General features: G+C 35.0%; 2 protein-coding genes across 3 annotated transcripts in view; one reads left to right on the top strand and one right to left on the bottom strand.

The window, feature by feature from the left end:
- Nucleotides 1-21,276, bottom strand: part of IMMP2L (inner mitochondrial membrane peptidase subunit 2) — an 855,505-nt gene that overhangs the window by 429,676 nt on the left and 404,553 nt on the right. The window lies entirely within an intron of this gene.
- Nucleotides 17,881-20,750, top strand: LRRN3 (leucine rich repeat neuronal 3). Its single transcript, XM_077775068.1, has one exon. It carries the CDS (start codon nt 18,086-18,088, stop codon nt 20,210-20,212), a length of 2,127 nt encoding a protein of 708 aa, XP_077631194.1. The 5' UTR covers nt 17,881-18,085; the 3' UTR covers nt 20,213-20,750.

Raw genomic sequence — 21,276 nt, 5'->3', positions numbered from 1 at the left:
TTTGTATTTTACTGTGGCTGAATTTTTTAAGTCCACATGCTTTATTTAACTGTGGTGCTACTGAAGTTATAACCTCAAATAGGAGAATGTTTTTTCCATGCTCAGATTGTATGTCAAGGCCATAGATTTGTTACTGCAGATAACTTTGTTGGATAATCACTTTGTTGGATAATAATGAACCCCCAAAGATTTATTTGTCACACTTAGCTGTCCATTTCAAAGCTCTGAGTCATACTATACACTTCTAACTCTGCCAATAATATTATGGAATCTAGTATACAGAGCTTAAATTTTCAACCAAATTTTACTCATTTCATATGTGCTTTATGAATTCTGGGGGCTTCTTCTGAAACGTGCCTAACCTTGACTAACAGCGGCTATTGTTTGGTTTGTGTTAACTTTTTTAAGAATATATATGAACATTATTATTACAAGGATGTTTTTGTATGCCCTAAAGTATTTAAGGGGACACAGTGTCTTCTGTAAGTATCATTTTCTAGCACAGATTCTTTATTCCAACTAGGTTTCATTAAAGACACAAACTTGAGGCTGTACAGATAATGACTACATTCCATCTGATCACTATCAGCAAGCAAGAAACAAGGTCTGGCCTCCACCCACACTAAGCCAAAAAGTCTGTCAGTGTTGAGAAAAGTCCTCTAGAAAATTGGTTTGGTGTGGGGGAAGGCAGGCAATAAACCAAAAGTAAATAAATTATTGCTGATAGTCTTGGATGCTATGCAAGGAAAATAAAACAAGAACAATGACACAAAGCAGTACTTTTTGGTAAGGTAGTACAGAATAAGATATCACTGGTAGAGAGGGCACTAGAAGCACATGCCAACCAGATTACCGTAGGTATCAAATAAGGGCATATAGGAAAATTGAATTACATTTTTGCAATGTAGCACAATGTGAATGCTATTTTGTTGTTTTTGCTGTTTTTTTTATATGGTTATATGATAGAAATAGGAAATTAATGGAAATGACAAGGAACCTAAAGAATTTTTAGGATTGTGGGCGCCTGCATGGCTCAGTTGGTTAAGCGTCCAGCTTCGGCTCAGGTCATGATCTCACAGTTTGTGAGTTCAAGCCCCGCACCGGGCTCTGTGCTGACAGCTAGCTCAGAGCCTGGAGCCTGTCTTCAGATTCTGTGTCTCCCTCTCTTTCTGTCCCTCTCCTGCTCACACTCTCTCTCTCTCAAAAATAAATAAAAGATTAAAAAAAAATTTTTTAAAGAATTTTTAGGATCAGGACTGTAGTAAACTATGTAAGGATAAGTAAATCAGCAAACACCCTATATGTCCATCTATACTGTATCTATACTGGAATTATATATAAATATATAGTATCTGTACTAGAATTAAGTCCACATTAGAAAAAATTACATGCTTTTTCTAACCTATGTTTCTCCAGCCAATTAATGAGAATTAGTCTTTAAAGAAAATATCAAACTAAAATTTTTCAGCTTCATATTTTTCATTATCCTGACACTGTTTAAGTCTACTCATATATTGAAGATAACTTTCATTCACTGAAACAAAACTATAACTTCCAAGAAAATCTATTTGACACCCAGAATACTCACAAAGATATATTACAATCTTACTAACCAGCAACATGAATTATAATTAACAGAAATCAGGAAAAATATTTCATTCTATCTGCAACTTATATCTTGAACTCCAATCCACAGTGGTTTAATCTAAACCTTACTACATGGTTTTACTTGAAGAAAATATGTAAAACATGAATATATAACATAAAAATGTAAGTACAAAATACAAACAACTCAAGCTTCAGAGAAACTTTCTTATAATATAATTTAATGTTGACTAATTCTTGATTGAGCAATGAGAAATATTCCTGCAATAGAAATTAATAGTAAATTAACTTTATTTCACAAAGTAATTTTGGCTGGACACATGGGAATACTAAATTTAGATGAGTTTCCCAGATCAAATTTAAGGGATTCTAGATTTTGAATTACATAATTGTATGAAGGGAAAACTTCTTCTCATAACTGATATCCAGTAATCAAAACTAAAACTATATTGAATCCTACCCTGTGAAACTATTATAACATAGTATAAAACGATTAGTTTTTCTTAGCCTAAAATGACAATTTGACATATTCCTCAAATTATCTATAGGGAGATTATCACTAAGAAATTCTTTCAAATGGGTGATTTTTCACCTAGTTTTCATCTACATATGAGATGAATTCCAGGCTTTTAAGTATAAAGTGGATATAAATTTACAATATTATTTTGAAAGCACTCTTTCTCCCCCTAAGTCTTACTTAGAACTCTGTTTCTATGACTGGTCCTCTAGTCATGTGCAACCCCTCCCAAAAATACTTAATCCAGCATATTGCCCAAGCTCTCAGGAGGTAGCTACTATAAAAGAAGTAATGTTAGCAAGGACTTATATTATCCATTAACACAAAATTAAAATTTAGTAAGCAACCGCAAAGTATACTACTTTCCATTTCATTTTTTTAATGTTTTTACTTATTTCTGAGAGAGAGAGACAGACAAAGACAGAGACAGTGTGAGCAGGGGAGAGTAAGAGAGAGAGGGAGACACAGAATCTGAAGCAGGCTCCAGGCTCTGAGCTAGCTGTCAGCACAGAGCCCGATATGGGGCTCAAACCCACAAACCATGAGATCATGACCTGAGCCTAAGTTGGACGCCCAGGTGCCCCTACTAGTTTCCATTTCAAAGAAATGGCCATTTAGCCTTTTATACTTTCTCATTTAGCTTTAGTCCTTTCTATCCACTACCTAAAGGCAATACTGATTTATTTTTTTTTATGTCACCGATTTTAGGGATCTCATATTCTCTCAAATGCTCAGTACCCATATGTAGCCTTTAAATAGTAGAGTGGTCAAATATCACTGGAAACTTACTAAGGTAGAATTCATCATAAAGTCCATTATGAGTAGGTATAATGTGAATTAAATTGCATCCTCTGTGTCAGTAATAATTTCTAATGAATTCAATAGGGTCTTAGGCAACCAAATCTTATAAGGTTGTCTACATGAGGCAGTCCTACATAATTAACCCCAAGGAAAGAGCTGTTGTGATGTTTCCATAAAGTTAAGTGGCTTTAAGCTAAGTGATAGGAAGAAGGAAACTCAAAGGTATAACTTGCATATAGTACCTTTTATTTCCACACACGAAACATATAATAAAGCTTCACTGATCTATTGCACATCAAGAACTAACTCTGTCTGCCCCTACAGACTCCTTCAAAGGACCATCAGGTCTTCTCAAATTAATCATTATTCAACATAAGTGTGAGAGAAAGAGTCCAGGACTAGCCCAATAATGAGTTTCTTCTCACTGAAAGATGCACAAATATGCACAAAGACATGTACACTGCCTCTATACCTTGTTTAGACGATTACTTTTGAAACTCAAAACTATAATTCAAGAAGATTTTTTTCAAGCTATCAATGGAGTGTTTGTTGTTCTGTCTTAAACTCTTATAGCCATAGACACAAATATGACTGTTGTTTTAAGCAGTTTGTCAGGAGCATAAGGGGGAAATCGGAGCATGAAGGAAATCTGGCACACTTTCCAAATAAAAATAGACAAACAATTCTATGCTCATTATAAGGGACGAATGATACAGACTGTATCAGCATTATCAGCTCTAAGTTACAGTAACAGAAAATCATCATCTATCACGGGACACACGGCCAGCGTGTGCTGACCCATGACACACTTGAAATGCGGTGTTGTGATTTAGTCTCTTGTTCAATGCATTTGAAAAACATGTTTTGACCACAGGAGCTCATTTTATTTGGATTCCTTTCAAACCTTATTTTCATGATCCTTAGTAAAAATATAAAACACATTGATATCCATGCTTTTTTTGTATAATACCAAAGAAAAAATAATATTTTATTATGTACAGAGCAGAAACTGAACTTGCCAGAGACACTCTGAGTTCTTGTCAGAGGAATATTCTTCTCTGGAATGTCATTTTGAGTTTCTATTATAATACTTCAACTAAAATATTCTTCATTCTCTATCTATAGTACATCATAAGATTTCTGTCCAGAGGCTTTCTTATCTTTACAAACCAGTGGCTCTCTGCTCTGCCAAAATGAGCTAATCAAGAAGTACAGATGTGATCAAAATCTTTTTGTACCATCCTCTTATAACATATCTTTGCTTGAAAAACCCTCCTTCCTAAGATTGGTGTAAATACATTTACTTGTGGCAACAATCTAGAACAAACTTTTTTCTTGTTGTTAGTGGTGGTGTTTTTTGTTTTGTTTTGTTTTGTTTTTCCCCCTGAGGGAAAGGGGCACATATATTCCCAGTATGTCCTCTCAATTATAAGACCGAGGGAGAGTAATACTTATGAGATCAGAAACACAAGGCAGCATGCATGGTCCATAGAATCAACTCAAGCTGGAATCATGTTTGTTTGCTTGTTTTTTCTTTTCTTTTAACTATGGAGAGTCTTCAGGTGACTCAAAGAATGGAGACTTCAAAGATTTAGGTGAGGGTATTTGGCTATCTTCCAATGAAGAAGAAAATGATTTAAAAATTGCTTGAATTATCTGCATAATTACCCTAAATGCTTTCATCTGAGATGTAGGATAGTTGATAGCAGGTCTACATGAGAACTGCTTTCCAAACTATTGTACTATACAGCAAGCTTAGGAGTATTTCTTGTCATTCAGTCAGTGGATTACTAGGGAAACTATCTCCAAATATAGCTGGAAATGCCTTCCAAATAGACTGGAACTAAACAATGTGACTGAGCTTTTTGAAATCTAAAGTATCAAGGGAAATAGGAAAGCATATTTATTAAGTTTTTCTCTTCACAGATGTAAAATTATATTTATTTATTTATTTATTTACAGATGTAAAATTTTATTTATTTATTGCTCTACTTTATTTTATTTAAAGTTTTTACTTATTATTTTTGGGAGAGAGAGAGAGAGAGCACATGCAAGGAGGGGAGGGGCAGAGAGGGGGACAGAAGGCCTGGAGGGGGCTCTGTGTGCACAGTAGAGAGCCAGATCTGGGGCTCGAATTCACTAACTGTGAGACCATGATCTGAGCCAAAGTTAGAGGCTCAACTGACTGAGCCACCCAGGTTCTCCTTCTATTTATTTTAAAGAGAGCATGTGAGGCAGAGGGAGGGACAGAAAGAAAGAATCTTAAGCAGGCCCCATGCTCAGCACAGAGCCTGATGCAAGGCTCATTCCCACACCCTAGGATTGTGACCTGAACCAAAATCAAGAGTCAGAGGCTTGATCAAGTGAGCCACCCAGGTGCCTACGTCCATTTAAATTTTTAATACAAATTCATCCAAACTAAATCAATTACACTAAACACCTACTGATACGAATAAAAGTTGGAACAAAATAGGAAACTTTAGTACAAAAGGATACTCAATTCACATTGGAAGATTTTTCTGAACAGAACTGAAGGGATCTTCATATAGTCGTCCGTGCACACATGCATTTTGTCAAGAGAATAATTATAATTATTTTTCCCATAAAAATACACACATTGTTTCTGAGATAGAAGTAAAAAAATCTCAAAGTTCTCAATGAATTTGTAAATATACTAAGGATCCTTTCATAGACTACTTCTGACCTTAGTAAAATTAGCACCCTTATATATGCCATAGTTTGACAGACATATAAAAAGTAAGCAAACATGATAAAAATCTGAAAATATGATATCTCTATGTAAATTTCTCTGTCAATAATATTATGTTTGTGCAAGGCAATATAGTGAAATAACTTTGAACTTAACCAAAAAATTACGTAATTATAGCAAATAAGGGACCTCTTACTTTAAAAATAAAGTCTCTGCAGGTCTCAAGGTCTTCTCTCAATTCTTGGTCCACATGCTGCTAAAGTACTGTTATAAAATTTTTAAAAAATGGGGCACCTGAGTGGCTTAGTCTGTTAAGCATCTGACTTTTGATTTTGGCTCAGGTCATGGTCTTGTGGTTCATGAGTTCGAGCCTCATGCTGGGCTCTAAGCTAACAGTGCAGAGCCTACTTGAGATTTTCTCTTTCTCCGTCTCCATACGCTCTTCCCTGCCTCCTTCTCTCTCTCTCTAAATTAATATAAAAAGATTAAATAAAGTACTGTCAGTCACCCAAATAGAGATCTATAGTTCAATTATAATCTGAAGCAAGATTTACATTACTCTATTTCCCATATTAGAAAATAAGATGATTGTACTACACTCTAAGATGAGTGAATGTTAAGGTTAATGCATAACTATGTGTTTTTCCTCCAAGATGCCTATACTTGACAAATGCTAAATAAAAGGGAATAATTTAAAAAAAGAAAAGTGGGATGCCTGGGTGGCTCAGTCGGTTAAGCATCCAACTTTGGCTCAGGTCATGATCTCACAGTTTGTGGGTTCGAGCCCCGCATTGGGGTCTGTGCTGACAGCTCAGAGCCTGGAGCCTGTTTCAGATTCTGTATCTCCCTCTCTCTCTGACCCTCCCCTGCTCATGCTGTCTCTCTCTCTCTCTCAGAAATAAATAAACATTTAAAATTAAAAAAAAAAAAGTTAAAGGGTGCCTGGGTGACTGCTGGTTGAGCGTCTGACTCTGGATTTTGGCTCAGGATATGATCTCACGGTTCTTGGGATCAAGCGCATGTTGGGCTCCATGCTGCTTGGCATTCTCTCGTTCTCTCTGCCCCTCCCTCGCTCACGTGTGTACACACACTATCTCTCTCTCTCCCAAAATAAATAAGTAAATAAACTTTTTAAAAAAGATGGTAAAAAAAACAAATCAGGCAACCGAATCCATTGGCTCTCACAGGATACTGAAAGGAGTACTGTTACATTATACTGTGGAGTTCCTCAATACATGAAGTGATTCTCATAAATACAAGCATAAAGAGACAAGTTCTGGCTTAGAAATATCATCTGTTTTGCTAATCATGTACAGAAATCAACTTCACATATAATGCTATTAATGAAGTGCTCGGTTGAGCAAAAACTATAATTAAAAATAAATACAAATTCAGAATTCTTTTCATAATGAGAAATGACAGTATCACTACAAGCTGGTAATTTGAGAGTATACAGAAATCACTACACCAATATGAAACACTTCCGAGACTCAGATTTCACTCCCCACTTTCTAAAAGAAAATTATAAAGGGGGAATTTCTGCACTAAAAATGATCCTTCTTAATTGTAGCTATGCTATAACTAGCTTCCACAAATCTCATGCTTTGGAGGTGCCACATTAGAAATTATTTTTTATTTTTAATAATTTTTTAATGTGTATTTCTTTTAAGAGAGAGGGAGAGAGAGAGTCTCAGCACAGAGTCTGAATCAGGACTCAGACCAGGAGATCATGACCTGAGCCGAGTCAATGCTCAACAGACTGAGCCACCCAGATGCCCCTGGAATTATTTTTTAAAGAAAACTATCCTGTCCCTGTTTTACTTTATTTCTATGGATCTCTTCATGTAGCACAAGCCTCAAATCTGAAAACAGTAGAAGAAAAAACATAAAAAGTCCAAGACTCCCTCAAAATCTGCCTAACAGCGTATTTTAAGATTTGGGAGAAAAAAAGAATTGTGCTATTTAAGTTACTCTTGGTTTCTCTAAAAGAAATTCATCGCAAGCTTAATTTCATAAGGGATGGAAATAGTAGATGACTTAAGATCTGCATCAACGTTCTCTATGTTCAAATATAAGGTCTTAAACATGACAAGGATACAAAATATCAAATCTACCCTCTTCTTTTTTCCTTTGTACCTGTAGCTATTCCTGTCAGAGCAACAGGAAAGAATCTAAGCTAGTTTGAGATCTCAAAATACCTGATCTGAGAATCTGAAAATGCCAGTCTAAGGCATTTAGTCAGTGATAGTAGCCATGAACTGTATGGGTATACATTACATTTCAGTACATAAATTCTGTACGGTAACAAAAATAATTTTGCTCTGGGGCGCCTGGGTGGCTCAGTCGGTTAAGCATCTGACTTCAGCTCAGGTCATGATCTCACAGTTTGTGGGTTCGAGCCCCACATCAGGCTCTGTGCTGATGGCTCAGCCTGTTTCAGATTCTGTGTCTCCCTCTCTCTCTGCCCCTTCCCCACTCATTCTCTGTCTCTCAAAACTGAATAAATGCTAAAAAATTAAAAAAAAATAATTTTGCTCTAACTAACAGACTTCTGCATAATGGCAACTGTATAAGAAATCTCTAAGGGATTGCAAAGAACATTAATAATCAATTAGGAGATAATAGTGAGAATTTTGTTTGTACCCCACATTTTGCAAGGAACTGAGACTCAGAGAACAATATGGTTTATCTGAATGGCAGAGAAAAACTAGATCCAGAAAACAGGTTTTCTTATTCCAGTCTCACTTCTGCAACACTCAGCTGCCTTAGACATTTCCTTTGCATAAAACTTTTTTTTAAATCAGAGAAGGAGAAACACATAACAAAAACAAGTGTACCTATCCAGTTGGAGGAAATACCTTTCTGAAAAGATAATAAGATAACGGGTCCTACGTTAATAAACATTTGAGAGACAGTAGAGCTTAGGAGTATTAAAAGATAAACTGAAATTTTATCTTTTACTAAAATTTAGAGTTTATCTGAGCCTAACTTAATTCCAACAGGGCAGCACCTCACTGAAGATGCTTAGGCGCCTCCATTGACAGGCACTTGGAGAGAGACTTTAATAGAGAAAGTGTGGAAGCAAAGAGAGAATTATTGATCGGCTATAGTTTAAAGGCTACTTGGCTGTTCCTGGTTGATTTCAATTTCATAACCTTGAGGTATTTACAGCTTCGATTTTGGTTTGCTTACACGGACCCCTAGCCTTAGGGCCACCAGTGTCTAAGGGCCTCCTTGTTTAATTAATTTAACCAGATTAAAGGTAAAGTATGGGCTTTAGAGGCAAAATGAAGGGATTTGAAGGTACATCTGAGGGAGTCTAAACTGGCAAGTCATTTAACCTCTTTGGCCTTGTAGATAAAGTAAAGATAATAATGGTGCAAAAAGAGCTGACATGAGGATCACCTGTGGGAATTCATGTAACAAATGAGGCCATGCACGGCACATGGGACATGTTTGCCATTGGTGTATTATTATTAAATGCTACTCTCTACCCATCCTCTTGAGCATTTCCCTCTTCCCAGGCCCTTCCATTATGTAGCTAATATTTATCATGAAGGTTGAGTGCTATCACACTACACTTGGAGATTCTTCCCACCTTGCAAGGAGAGAGGCCAATTTGGATTTAGTCAGGGCCAAGAGAAACAGACCTAACTGTGGCAGGCATATAGACTGGGATGATCATAGGAGAATCTGTACTAGAAAGAACACCTAAAGTCTCTACAAATTTTCAGTAGTCCCCCAGAATAAACCACCTTAGCATGAGTCACTTCACCTCTGAGGGTCTCCATTTCTTTATTTCTAAGAGAGGATGGATGGTTCAGAAAGTGAGGTCTTTGGAGCCCTATCAGGATCAGATGCTAGGAGCAGGAAAACCAAGCTGGGTACCGTCTAGATTTTTCTAGATGTCTGCCTTACCACACTCTCCTACACCATCCTATCTCCTGTGCTAACCAGAATAGATCTTCTTTCCTATGGTTTGCTTAATGCAAATATGGGTAAGACTTTATGTGAACAAAGGGTTTCACAGTTGAAATGAGGTTGAGCACCAAATGGATCCCTATACCCACTTCCACCTAAAAATTTGTGACGTCAAAAATATACTAATTTCATGATACTAAATATATCTAGGTGGCTGATGCTTCAATAGTAAAAATCTCTATCTTTAAATCATAATGGTTATATATAGAACCATTTTAATCATAATGGTTATATTGTTTATATATCAATATTAATAGTTACTGACAAGTCAGTTTTCCATCAAGGTACTTAATCCAGGCAATTTATTTACCCAGTAGTTAGCATGCCTTAATTGGATGACTAAAGTAACTCTATTTTTCATTTGCTACTGGGTAGATATAAACATGAAGTGAAATAGGAATAACCCCAGGTAATTAATCTGATAGCATTTAAAAACTTCATGACTAAAACTCACTGACCCTGATGTGTTAATGACATAGGACTAGAGTGTTGATTGTAAACCTGTGATCAATTAAATACAAAGGTTAAAACTGAATAAGTCAGTTTGCCCACAACCATTTTTAGACATCTTTTTAAAAACCTTTCATGTTCACAGAGTAATACATACATTTAGAATGGGAAGGAATCTTAACTATCATATAACTAATTTGTAAATTTTAATGATCCATAACTTGAGGCACAGGAAAACAAGGTATCCTGTCCACAATTATAAAATCATCTAGTAAACCTGACCCACGTTCCATATCACAAAGCAAATTTTCTTCCTCTATATAATTTTTATCAACAGATGAATACTATAATATTCATTAAACTATTCTAAATAGTTACCACTATCTACTTCCTGAAAATTGACCTACAAATTCAAACAATTAGTTTTGAACAACTGGAAAATAAATATTTCTCAAGGCAAAATGAATACCCTTTTATAGCAATGCATTTAGTTTAGTTCAACAATACCTTTGGGATATGGAACCTTCAATTAGAATTGAAGAAAGACTAAGTCTTACAACAAAGGTATAAAGCCAGATAATGGGAAAATAGAATTCAAGTTCTTTATACAAATGAACTTAGCTAGCAATTTGCTATAGAAGAAAAGGAAAAACTGGGCTTTAATGTAGCCATGGCAACTTCCTATCTTCACCAATTTTTGAACTTAAATATCCAAATGTTTCTCTTTTTCAGATTCTGTAGTCTTTATAATGCACATAATGAGGTACAGGAAAGAAGGCACACTTTGTACTTAAGCTTTAGCATTGTAAAAATTCATCTGAAAATAGTGGGTTTTAAATCTTCTTCTCCATGTTTTCCCCGTATACTTAAGTTGAGTTTTTAAATAAGCATCATAAAAGAACACAGAACACTCAGGTTGCTTCTGTTGGACGGACAGAACGGAACATCCCCTCCTTTGTACACCAAAGAACAGTACATATACTTTTATTGTGTCAACTCTATTGTACAATAACCCTAGCTACTTACACCTTGGAAACTGAGAACTTGGTGAGTAGATACTGTGTCTGATTTATTGCTGACTCTCCAGTGTCTACAACATGGGAAGAAGCAGTGTTCAATGTTTCTTAAGAGATGAAAAATAGACAAAGCTAAGGAATAATGAACTTTTTCCCCGAGGAAAAAGTAGCTTTTGCCCTAAAAATTTCCACATATAAGTATGTCTAGAAATAATTTCTATTTTTAGAATAAAGAAATATCAAGTTATGATGAGTATCCACAGGGATTAAACATGTTCTAATATTTGAGGAGCCCCCAAATTCCTTTCTTTTAATATCCTGGACTGTAAGGCTTCATGCTGCTGGCCAGAGTAGAATTATATATATACTGTATGTATAATTTGAAATAAAATGTTTTAGGACTTTGACACTCCCTCAGGCAATATCTACATGGGGGAACCAATAAGAAAAATGAAATATACAGTGAAAACAAATTGAAAAAGCACAAAGGACATATGTTGAATGACAATTCCACAACTTGAGGCACCTGAGTGGCTCATTTGGTTAAGTGTCTGGCTCTTGATTTTGGCTCAGGACATGATCTCACAGTTGGTGAGATTGAACCACACTGTCAGTGTGAAGCCTGCTTGGGATTCTCCCTCTCTCCATCTCTCTCAAAATAAATAAAGTTAAAAAAATAATTTTAAGAAAATCCCCATCTTAAAATGCTTTAAAAAAATTTTTTAAAGGTCTCCTGAACCAACCCTACACAAAAAGAGCTTTGGTTGTATAGTTATGCTGTCAATGAAAAATAATTTTTAATGTTTCAATTTTTACAAATCTTATGAAATGAAATTACAGACGAAAGCACATGACTGATGCAGCAGGCCCTCAGCAAATATTTATGGAAAGATGGAATGGAAGAATAAATGAAAGAGTGGATAAATGATAAGCTCTAATGAGAGCTGACATTGAACTTGTAGGACTCATTCATTCAAGTCATTTAAAAGAGCCTTTATATAATACATTTCCTTGAGATGTCAGTTTTCATTCCTGGTGACATTTCATTAACATTATCTTCTGAACTTTTATAATATTCAATTATAATTTATTTTGCTTTAATATATAAAAGACTCAGTTGCCTTTAAAACTCAAAGACGGTACAAAAACGATCTTCTAAAATAGTTTTACCTTTAAAAAAACTAGAAATAAAATAGTTAATTATGAGTTAGTTCTTACCTCCTAAGAATATGACCATATATATGAATGCTCACCGTAAAAAACAGGGATCATTTAATGACAATGAATACACTGTTAGTAACAATAGCTTGTATATGGCTTATTTACTATATTTTAAGGAAGAAAAATAAGGTATTTGACCTACATGTTATTTATTTGCATTCACTCATCCACATTATAATATTTCTGAAGACTTATGCTCCAGTTCCTATGCTAGATTCCAGAGCAAGCAACAGTCATAAAAACATTAAAACTCAACTTGAAATATTGATTTCTTGAAGTACAATTTTCCTGTTCTTATTTTAGAAGAAAAAATTCCCAGTTCATTGATATGTGAAATTATGTAAGTACACCAATAATTAATTTGTAAAGTACCTAAAAAATAATTATTTAATGCAAGTTTTCTAAGCTTGAAAATAATTTTTCAAAGAGTTTATTATTTTTTTCAATGTATTCAAAAAGAAAATGAGGGAGAGGGAAAGATGGGGAAGAGGGAAGATAGAAGTGAGAGAGTTTACGGCATTAAAATTCTCAAAAAATTAAAATGGGATTAAGTTGGTCAATTAATTTTAGTGATATAATTAGCTTAGTGTTTTTAAAAAATTTTTATACAGATGTATATAAAAAAACAAATAAAAATCTCTACTAAAATTAATACTGCCATTATAATTATTCAGCCCAAATCCTGACATGGTCAAAAGCAGAAACCATGGTCTCAGCTGTGAAGCTAAAACGTGGCTTTAAAGAACAGCTATGTTTTTAAATTATTGCCTATAAAGTGAACCGTTTTCTGTTTTGCCAGTGGATACTTTGTGGTACAACTGTGATATTTCTCCTTTTTAACCATCAGACAATAAGAAAAAAATTCTGTAAAAATCTGGGGGTATATATGTTTCTCTTTATTCTGTTCTATGTTACTTATTGGCAGTTATTTAGGAAGAAAAATAGTCATTTTCATCACTATTCCATATGCTATCACCCAATACAAATTATTGAAAGTCACATTTGTGAGTCATTATTTTGCACACATTTGTTTAATTACTCGTACACTGGACAGGGCTAGGTACTACTCAACCAATCAAATGTACTAATATAACCAAAATCGAAAGTAAGTGGAACCCAGACTCTAATAATAAAATCTCATAATCCAGTAAGAAAATAATAATCCAGTCATCTCACATATAATAAGAGGGTAATCTAATAATCTAATGTCTAATAATTTTATGTTCAGTAAGGGCAAAAAAGAAATGCAAACAAATGATTAAAACACAGATGAGAAGTGACAAAGAATGAATCCAGGAAGATTCCCAGCACAGAGGTTTCAGGGCTTAGATCGTGCCCAGGGCCATGAGACTCAGAGGTCTGGTTTCTGTGATAATACAATCTTTACTAAAGCAGTAATGTCAAATTATCATTTATAATGACTATGGTAATTCAGAACTCTAACCTGACTTACCTGCCTCGTACTCTATATTCACAAATTGCAGATTCATAATTTGTATTTCTAAGTACACTTTTTTAAATGAAGTAACAGCACTGACCAGCAGCTTCAGATATCTGTATTCTCTTGACAGTCATATTTCTCACTGTAATGTACTGGCATTTTGTTTCATCCTTTGCAAGTATAGTTAGTGTGAATCTCACACTGGTCACTATTAGTAGATTGATAAAATTAATTTTATAATTGAAAAGCTGACGATCAAGTAATGACACCTTTTTGTTAAAATTACTTCATCTCATCTCTACACATGTATGCAGTTTGGCTTATTAGATGGAATTGCCAAGCCTAAAGGCAAAACCTGGGTTCTAATGTCACCCCATCATTTATTAACAGTGTGATCTCTGGCTGATGGGTTTCACATACCTTACATTAAAAAAAAAAAAATGGAGAATGGGCATTTACCTCCGAGTCAAACTCAGAAGGTCATTATTAACATAAAATAAACAATGAATAAGAAAAGGCTTTGAAAACCATGAAGCACTAAGATATAAGATATTATTACTGCCTTACTATCCTGCAAACAATCTATGCCAAACAGTCCATTAGTGAAAGCATCATAATCATTTCCAAAGACATGAGGGGAAAAAATCAATTACAATGAAGAAAGGCAAAACTTCCACATCTTCTATTGTGCTTCCCATACTGACAATTTCTTCCTACAGATTGGAGAAATAAAATTTGAACTTGTTCACTACTATAAGAACTTGCATTTCTAAAAGTTTCCAGGACAAATCTATTTAAAATGTGGTTGTTTCTGGCATACGACTATATAAACAATGAAATGAGATCAGAAAGAAATCTCTAATCAAACAAAGATATGTATTTAAGAAAATAGAAGAATAATTTGAAAATAAAAAGTGCCATTATTAGGTTAACATCCCCCAAAAGAAGGTTTCATCTTAAATACTTTTAATCCTTTAGTTAACATAATGATATAGCCCTCTCTGTTCTGTTGGAGAAAGTCAATTTAAGTGATTAATTGGCAGAAGTGATGCTTTCTTAGTTCTCAATTGGCTGATTTGTGGGAACATGCAGAAATGTATTTTGTACTTAGCACCTAGGCCTTTTCTTCATTTGGAGAAGAAAGAGGCAGTAGATTTCAGTTTTAGTTGTATTCAGATACCCTTCCCATGGGCTCCCATATCAGCTCTGCAATGAATTGTAACCATCTGTCTACTTGTGCTTCCCCCTCCAGACAAAAACCTTCAGAAGGGAAGAGAACATGTCCAGGTCATTTTTTTACCCTCTAGCTATTATCCCAATAACTGGAACACAGAAGATGCTTTTCTTTAAATTCTATGTTCCTTTGGATTATACTCAAGATTTATGCACTTTAAAGCAGCTGAATATTGAAATTAGTAAATTAAACAATTGGAAATGCTTAAATTATATGTAGAGAAGGTAAATATATACATTTATTAATAAAATTCAATTATCCATTCATTCAAAACATTTCTGGAAAATCTACTACATTCTAATTACCATGCCCAGAAACTGGAGATAGAAAGTCAGACAAGCCTAAAACTCAAGATGAATACCTGGTGAGGCAGAGAATCAGGTAAATCTTCTGACAGAGGTGTGTGCTGGAGCCATGGGATGACTGTGGAGGGCATTCAGATACAGCTGGAGGAAAGGGGTTATTTGGAAGGTTTCACAGAGAAGTGATGCTTGAACTAAGGTTTGACCAAACACCAAGAGTGACTAAAACAAAGAAACAGGCATTCCAGGCAGAGAGAAGATGAGGTACCCAGAGCTCTACTGACAGAGGGAAGGCTGTATGCAGAATGGCAGAAGAGGAAGAGAAACACAGAGAAAGAGAAGAGTGATCCCAGATGGTAGATGGTCCTATGGACCAAGGATTTATCAGGAATCTTCAGTGAAAAAGGAGGTATATTAGATTCTCTCCTCAAGGGACTCAGAGTCTACTTGAAATAGATTAAGAATAATAGCCAAAAGGCCCAGTTTAAAGCAAAACAACAACAACAAAAAAGGACTCAGCCATAAAAAAATAATGGAATCTTGCCGTTTGCAAACAATATGAATGTACCTACAAGGTATTAACCTAACTGAAGTCACATAGAGAGAGACAAATAAAATGATTTCACTTACATGTGGAATCTGAAAAGCAAAACAAATGAACAACAACAAATAAACAAATAGACTTATAGATACAGAGAATAAACAGGTGGTTGCCAAAAGGGAGGGCAGGGGGGGCGATGGGTGAAATAAGTGAAAGAGATTTGGAGGTACAAACTTCCAGTTATAAAATAAATAAGTCACAGAGATGAATAGGACAGCATAAGGAATATAGTCGATAATACTGTAATAACTAGTATGGTAGCATACACTTATCGTGGTGAGCATTTTGTTATGTACATAACTGTTGAATCACTATGTTGTACACCTGAAATGAATATAACATATGTCAACTATACATCAACTAAAAATTAAAAAAAATTATTGAAAAAGTGGAATTTTAGATTAATAAATAGATGAAGTAGTGAAAAAAGAAAAACAAACACACTTTTAATTCAAAGCAACTTAGTAGTTATCTAGACTTGGTGATTCATTTTTTAGACAAAATCACATCTTGGGGGCCCTTGGCTGGCTCAACAGTTGAGCTTACTTAGTGTTTTGAATTTGAGCCCAATTTGGGTGTAGAGATTAAACTCTTAAAATAAAAGTCACATTTCTAAAAGGATAAGAGGAAAATTAGGTGTGACTGTTAACTGTAAATTTTTTATAGTTTTAAAAAACAAATCATTTTTTATGTAAAAAAGTGTTTCTCTCTGTGTGTAGAGATCACATTTCCAAATGTACTTATCTCTGTCATTGAAGCACCCATCTTAGAGAAAGTCAGCATGCCAATATGAATGTCAATACTGGGCAGAGATGAAAGAAAGGACAGTATTTACAAAATTATCATTCAGCAGACCACTATTGCTGGTGGGCAAAAAGCCACCGAACAAAGAGTGCAGGCCTGCTCTGGGTGCAGGAAGAGCTCCCCCACAGTCCAACTGATGGGGTATATATCTCAAAGTAGTGTGGTATTTCAAAACACAGCACATATCGAAACTACAACCTGATTGTGGATTGCTTATATTTATGTGATAAAGACATCAGTATCCACCAAAAAGAAGGAATGCCTAAGTGCTAGTTTTCCTGATGTAATAAAGTTACTTTTTCATTTTTAGTGACTAATGGGATGTAAGTTATTTTCAGGGAAAATAAAACAGTCAAACATTAATCTGAATGTCAGTAAAAAATGACAATCTACAGGTACATCTATGGCAAATTAGACTTAATCTCTCAAATACTGAAAAATTCAGGTCACTTTATACAAAGGAGACTACAGAGAGAAACATGAATGTCAATGGGAAATCTGGCTAAATCCCACTACTTCTAGTTCATTTCATAATTTGTTTCTAAATATTGTCTCCTGGGAAACTGAGGAACCACACAGGCTAACTCATTTGATTGTAACTGAACTGTATTATTTATTTATAGCTATTCAATTTTGCTGCTCTAAGAGAAAAAAGCAAGCCATCATCTTTGAAAGGCTTTCTTCTTTTTGGCTATAACTAATTGTCAAAGAGAATGACAAATATAATAAACAAAATTCCCAGGTATAAACAAGTAAAGATTGGAAATAACAGAAAAATTCTAGAAGCATATTTGCTGTGTTTAATATAACTTCAGCCTTCTAAAGATTTGATTTCTCAGCCTGTCCAATGTCTGGGCCAAGGACAATCATAACAAGTATCATCAAAACATATTGAATTAATTGTAAACTCAAAAAATATTATATGTAAGATAATCATAATTAGTTAATCAATCATGGTATTTTATGGGTATGAATTATGGTATTTTTTTCCTTTGGACTAATTATTCTTCTCTTTTTTTCTTTTATGTTCTATTTTATTATAGTCAGCATCATGCTGCTATTCCTGCAAGTACTGAACAAGCATGGGATGTGAATATTACACTCCTAAATAAATGAATTGCTCAATTTCCTGTGACCATCTATACATACTCCATCTTCAGAGTGTATATCAATATTCTATCATAGAGGAGATAGTGATCCTTTTTCCAATATGCATGACATCTCTGGACAAGACAATTGTGACACCGGCACTTATTTCCATGAAGAAAAATTTTGCGGTTTTATGGCTTTCATCATTTGACAAATGCAACTATTCTCCTTATCAATCAGCTCTTACTGAACTTACTCGCAGTGACTGTGGAATCCTTAAGGGCCCATTAAATTTCTGAAGAAGAAAGCTAAGATGAAGGACATGCCACTCCGAATTCATGTGCTGCTTGGCCTAGCTATCACTACACTAGTACAAGCTGTAGATAAAAAAGTGGATTGCCCACAATTATGTACCTGTGAAATCAGGCCTTGGTTTACACCCAGGTCCATTTATATGGAAGCACCTACAGTGGATTGTAATGATTTAGGTCTTTTAAATTTCCCAGCCAGATTGCCTGCTGACACACAGATTCTGCTTCTACAGACTAACAATATTGCAAAAATTGAATACTCCATAGACTTTCCAGTAAACCTTACTGGCCTGGACTTATCTCAAAACAATTTATCCTCAGTCACCAATATTAATGTAAAAAAGATGCCTCAGCTTCTTTCTGTATATTTAGAGGAAAACAAACTAACTGAGCTGCCTGAAAAATGTCTGTCTGGACTGAGCAACTTACAAGAACTCTATATTAATCACAACTTGCTTTCTACAATCTCACCCGGAGCCTTTATTGGCCTACATAATCTTCTTCGACTTCATCTCAATTCAAATAGATTGCAGATGATCAACAGTAAGTGGTTTGATGCTCTTCCCAATCTGGAGATTCTGATGATTGGGGAAAATCCAATCATCAGAATCAAAGACATGAACTTTAAGCCGCTTATCAATCTTCGCAGCCTGGTTATAGCTGGTATAAACCTCACGGAAATACCAGATAATGCCCTGGTTGGACTTGAAAACTTAGAAAGCATCTCTTTTTATGACAACAGGCTTATTAAAGTGCCCCATGTTGCTCTCCAAAAAGCTACAAACCTCAAATTCCTGGATCTAAATAAAAATCCCATTAATAGAATACGGAGGGGTGATTTCAGCAATATGCTACACTTAAAAGAGTTGGGAATAAATAATATGCCTGAGCTGATTTCCATCGACAGTCTTGCGGTGGATAACCTGCCAGATTTAAGAAAAATAGAAGCTACAAACAATCCTAGGTTGTCTTACATTCACCCAAATGCATTTTTCAGACTACCCAAGCTGGAATCACTCATGCTTAACAGCAATGCCCTTAGTGCCCTGTACCATGGTACAATTGAGTCTCTGCCAAACCTCAAGGAGATCAGCATACACAGCAATCCCATCAGGTGTGATTGTGTCATCCGCTGGATTAATATGAACAAAACCAACATTCGCTTTATGGAGCCAGACTCACTGTTTTGTGTGGACCCACCTGAATTCCAAGGGCAAAATGTTCGGCAGGTGCATTTCAGAGAAATGATGGAAATATGTCTCCCTCTAATCGCTCCTGAGAGCTTTCCTTCTAATCTGGATTTAGACATGGGGAGCTATGTTTCCTTGCATTGTAGAGCTACAGCAGAGCCACAGCCTGAAATCTACTGGATAACACCTTCTGGTCAAAAACTCTTACCTAATACTCTGAAAGACAAGTTCTATGTACATTCTGAAGGCACACTAGATATAAATGACATAACCCCAAAAGAAGGGGGTTTATATACTTGTATAGCAACTAACCTTGTTGGTGCTGACTTGAAGTCTGTTATGATTAAAGTAGATGGCTCTTTTCCCCAGGACAACAATGAATCCTTAAATATTAAAATAAAAGATGTTCAGGCAAATTCAGTTCTGGTGTCTTGGAAAGCAAGCTCTAAAATTCTCAAATCCAGTGTTAAGTGGACAGCCTTTGTCAAGACTGAAAATTCTCATGCTGCCCAAAGTGCTCGAATACCATCTGATGTCAAGGTATATAATCTTACTCATCTGAACCCATCAACTGAGTATAAAATTTGTATTGATATCCCAACCATCTATCAAAAAACCAGAAAACAATGTGTAAATGTCACCACAAAAGGATTGGACCCTGATCAAAAAGAATATGAAAAAAGTAATACCACAACATTTATGGCCTGCCTTGGAGGCTTTCTGGGGATTATTGGTGTGATATGTCTTTTCAGTTGCCTCTCCCAAGAAATGAACTGTGATGGTGGACATAGCTATGTGAGGAATTACTTACAGAAACCGACCTTTGCATTCAGTGAGCTTTATCCTCCTCTAATCAACCTCTGGGAAGCAGGCAAAGAAAAAAGTACAGCACTGGAAGTGAAAGCAACTGTTATAGGTGTGCCAACAAATATGTCCTAAAGACAGCTAACTAAACCTACTTCAAAGAAAAGCTTAAGACTGCACCTGTGCTTGAAAAAAACAAAAAACAAAAGCAGAGAAATATTACTTTCTAGAAAGAAGTTTAAGCTTCACCAATGCTGCTCCTGATGAAGGGAAATATGTACAAGTTCAGCATTTTAATTAACTGGCTTCAAAGGGTACTGTGGCAACCAAATAAAATAATTCCATTTTCTAGAACTTTCATGTAACTTTTCAGTCTGGACTACAGTTAAAGTGGACAAAAACATTTCTGTATTTTTTTTAAGTATATAAGAGTAGTTGAACTGAGCAATACCTCCTCCTGTGTTGTATTACACATATTAGCCACGAGTTTTTGCAGTGACTAGATAACTTGAATTGACACGTGGTGTAATAAAATGGACAAATTCTGTAGAGTAGACACAGTGAGTATGTGGGCCTCTTTTATAAGAAAAAAATACATTTTGGATTAAAATCAATTGCTTTTGTCTTGTTTTTGTTTCTAAATAAAGAATAATTTCTGGGAAATGTCATCTGATCAAGTGTCATTTAAATGACAGAATTTTTCAAAAGTGTTTTTCTATAATGAAATTTGGAATGCTAAGACACTTTTATTGGGTTCTGTAATTACATATTTTTAATGTACAAAAATGAATATAGGACACTTTATGTGTATTAAAAGGCAGTAACACTCTATTTAACCTTTTATTGACAGAAACAAACCTCCAAGATATCATGCAGTCACTTAAATACTTTCTTAACAAGCAACTTTTGGAGTGAATTTAATTGTTAAGTTCACATTATGTAAATCCAATATCTGAGGAACTGAAAATTTCATTTTAACAATTAGTAGTACCCCAACTGTAACTTGCTTGCTTTGCAGAAAATATTGCCAAATTTTGGTAGGACTTAGGATTTAGGTCTAATTTTCAAATCTCTGATTCTGAATACTTAATGTGCTTCACTGCAATAACAAGCAAATAATCTAATAGTTTGCTGTGTTGCAAATCTAACAACCAAACACATTCTACAAGAACTCCAAAGAGTGAGGTTTATATACTTGC

This window comes from Crocuta crocuta, unplaced genomic scaffold, assembly GCF_008692635.1.
Source record: "Crocuta crocuta isolate KB4526 unplaced genomic scaffold, BGI_CrCroc_1.0 scaffold47, whole genome shotgun sequence".
In the NCBI taxonomy this organism is placed as follows: domain Eukaryota; kingdom Metazoa; phylum Chordata; class Mammalia; order Carnivora; family Hyaenidae; genus Crocuta; species Crocuta crocuta.
This window is presented reverse-complemented; position numbering and strand designations above follow the sequence as displayed.

Bases quoted from the DNA above. Each gene is read 5' to 3' on its own strand.
- LRRN3 (XM_077775068.1), top strand. From the start codon at position 18,086: ATGAAGGACATGCCACTCCGAATTCATGTGCTGCTTGGCCTAGCTATC.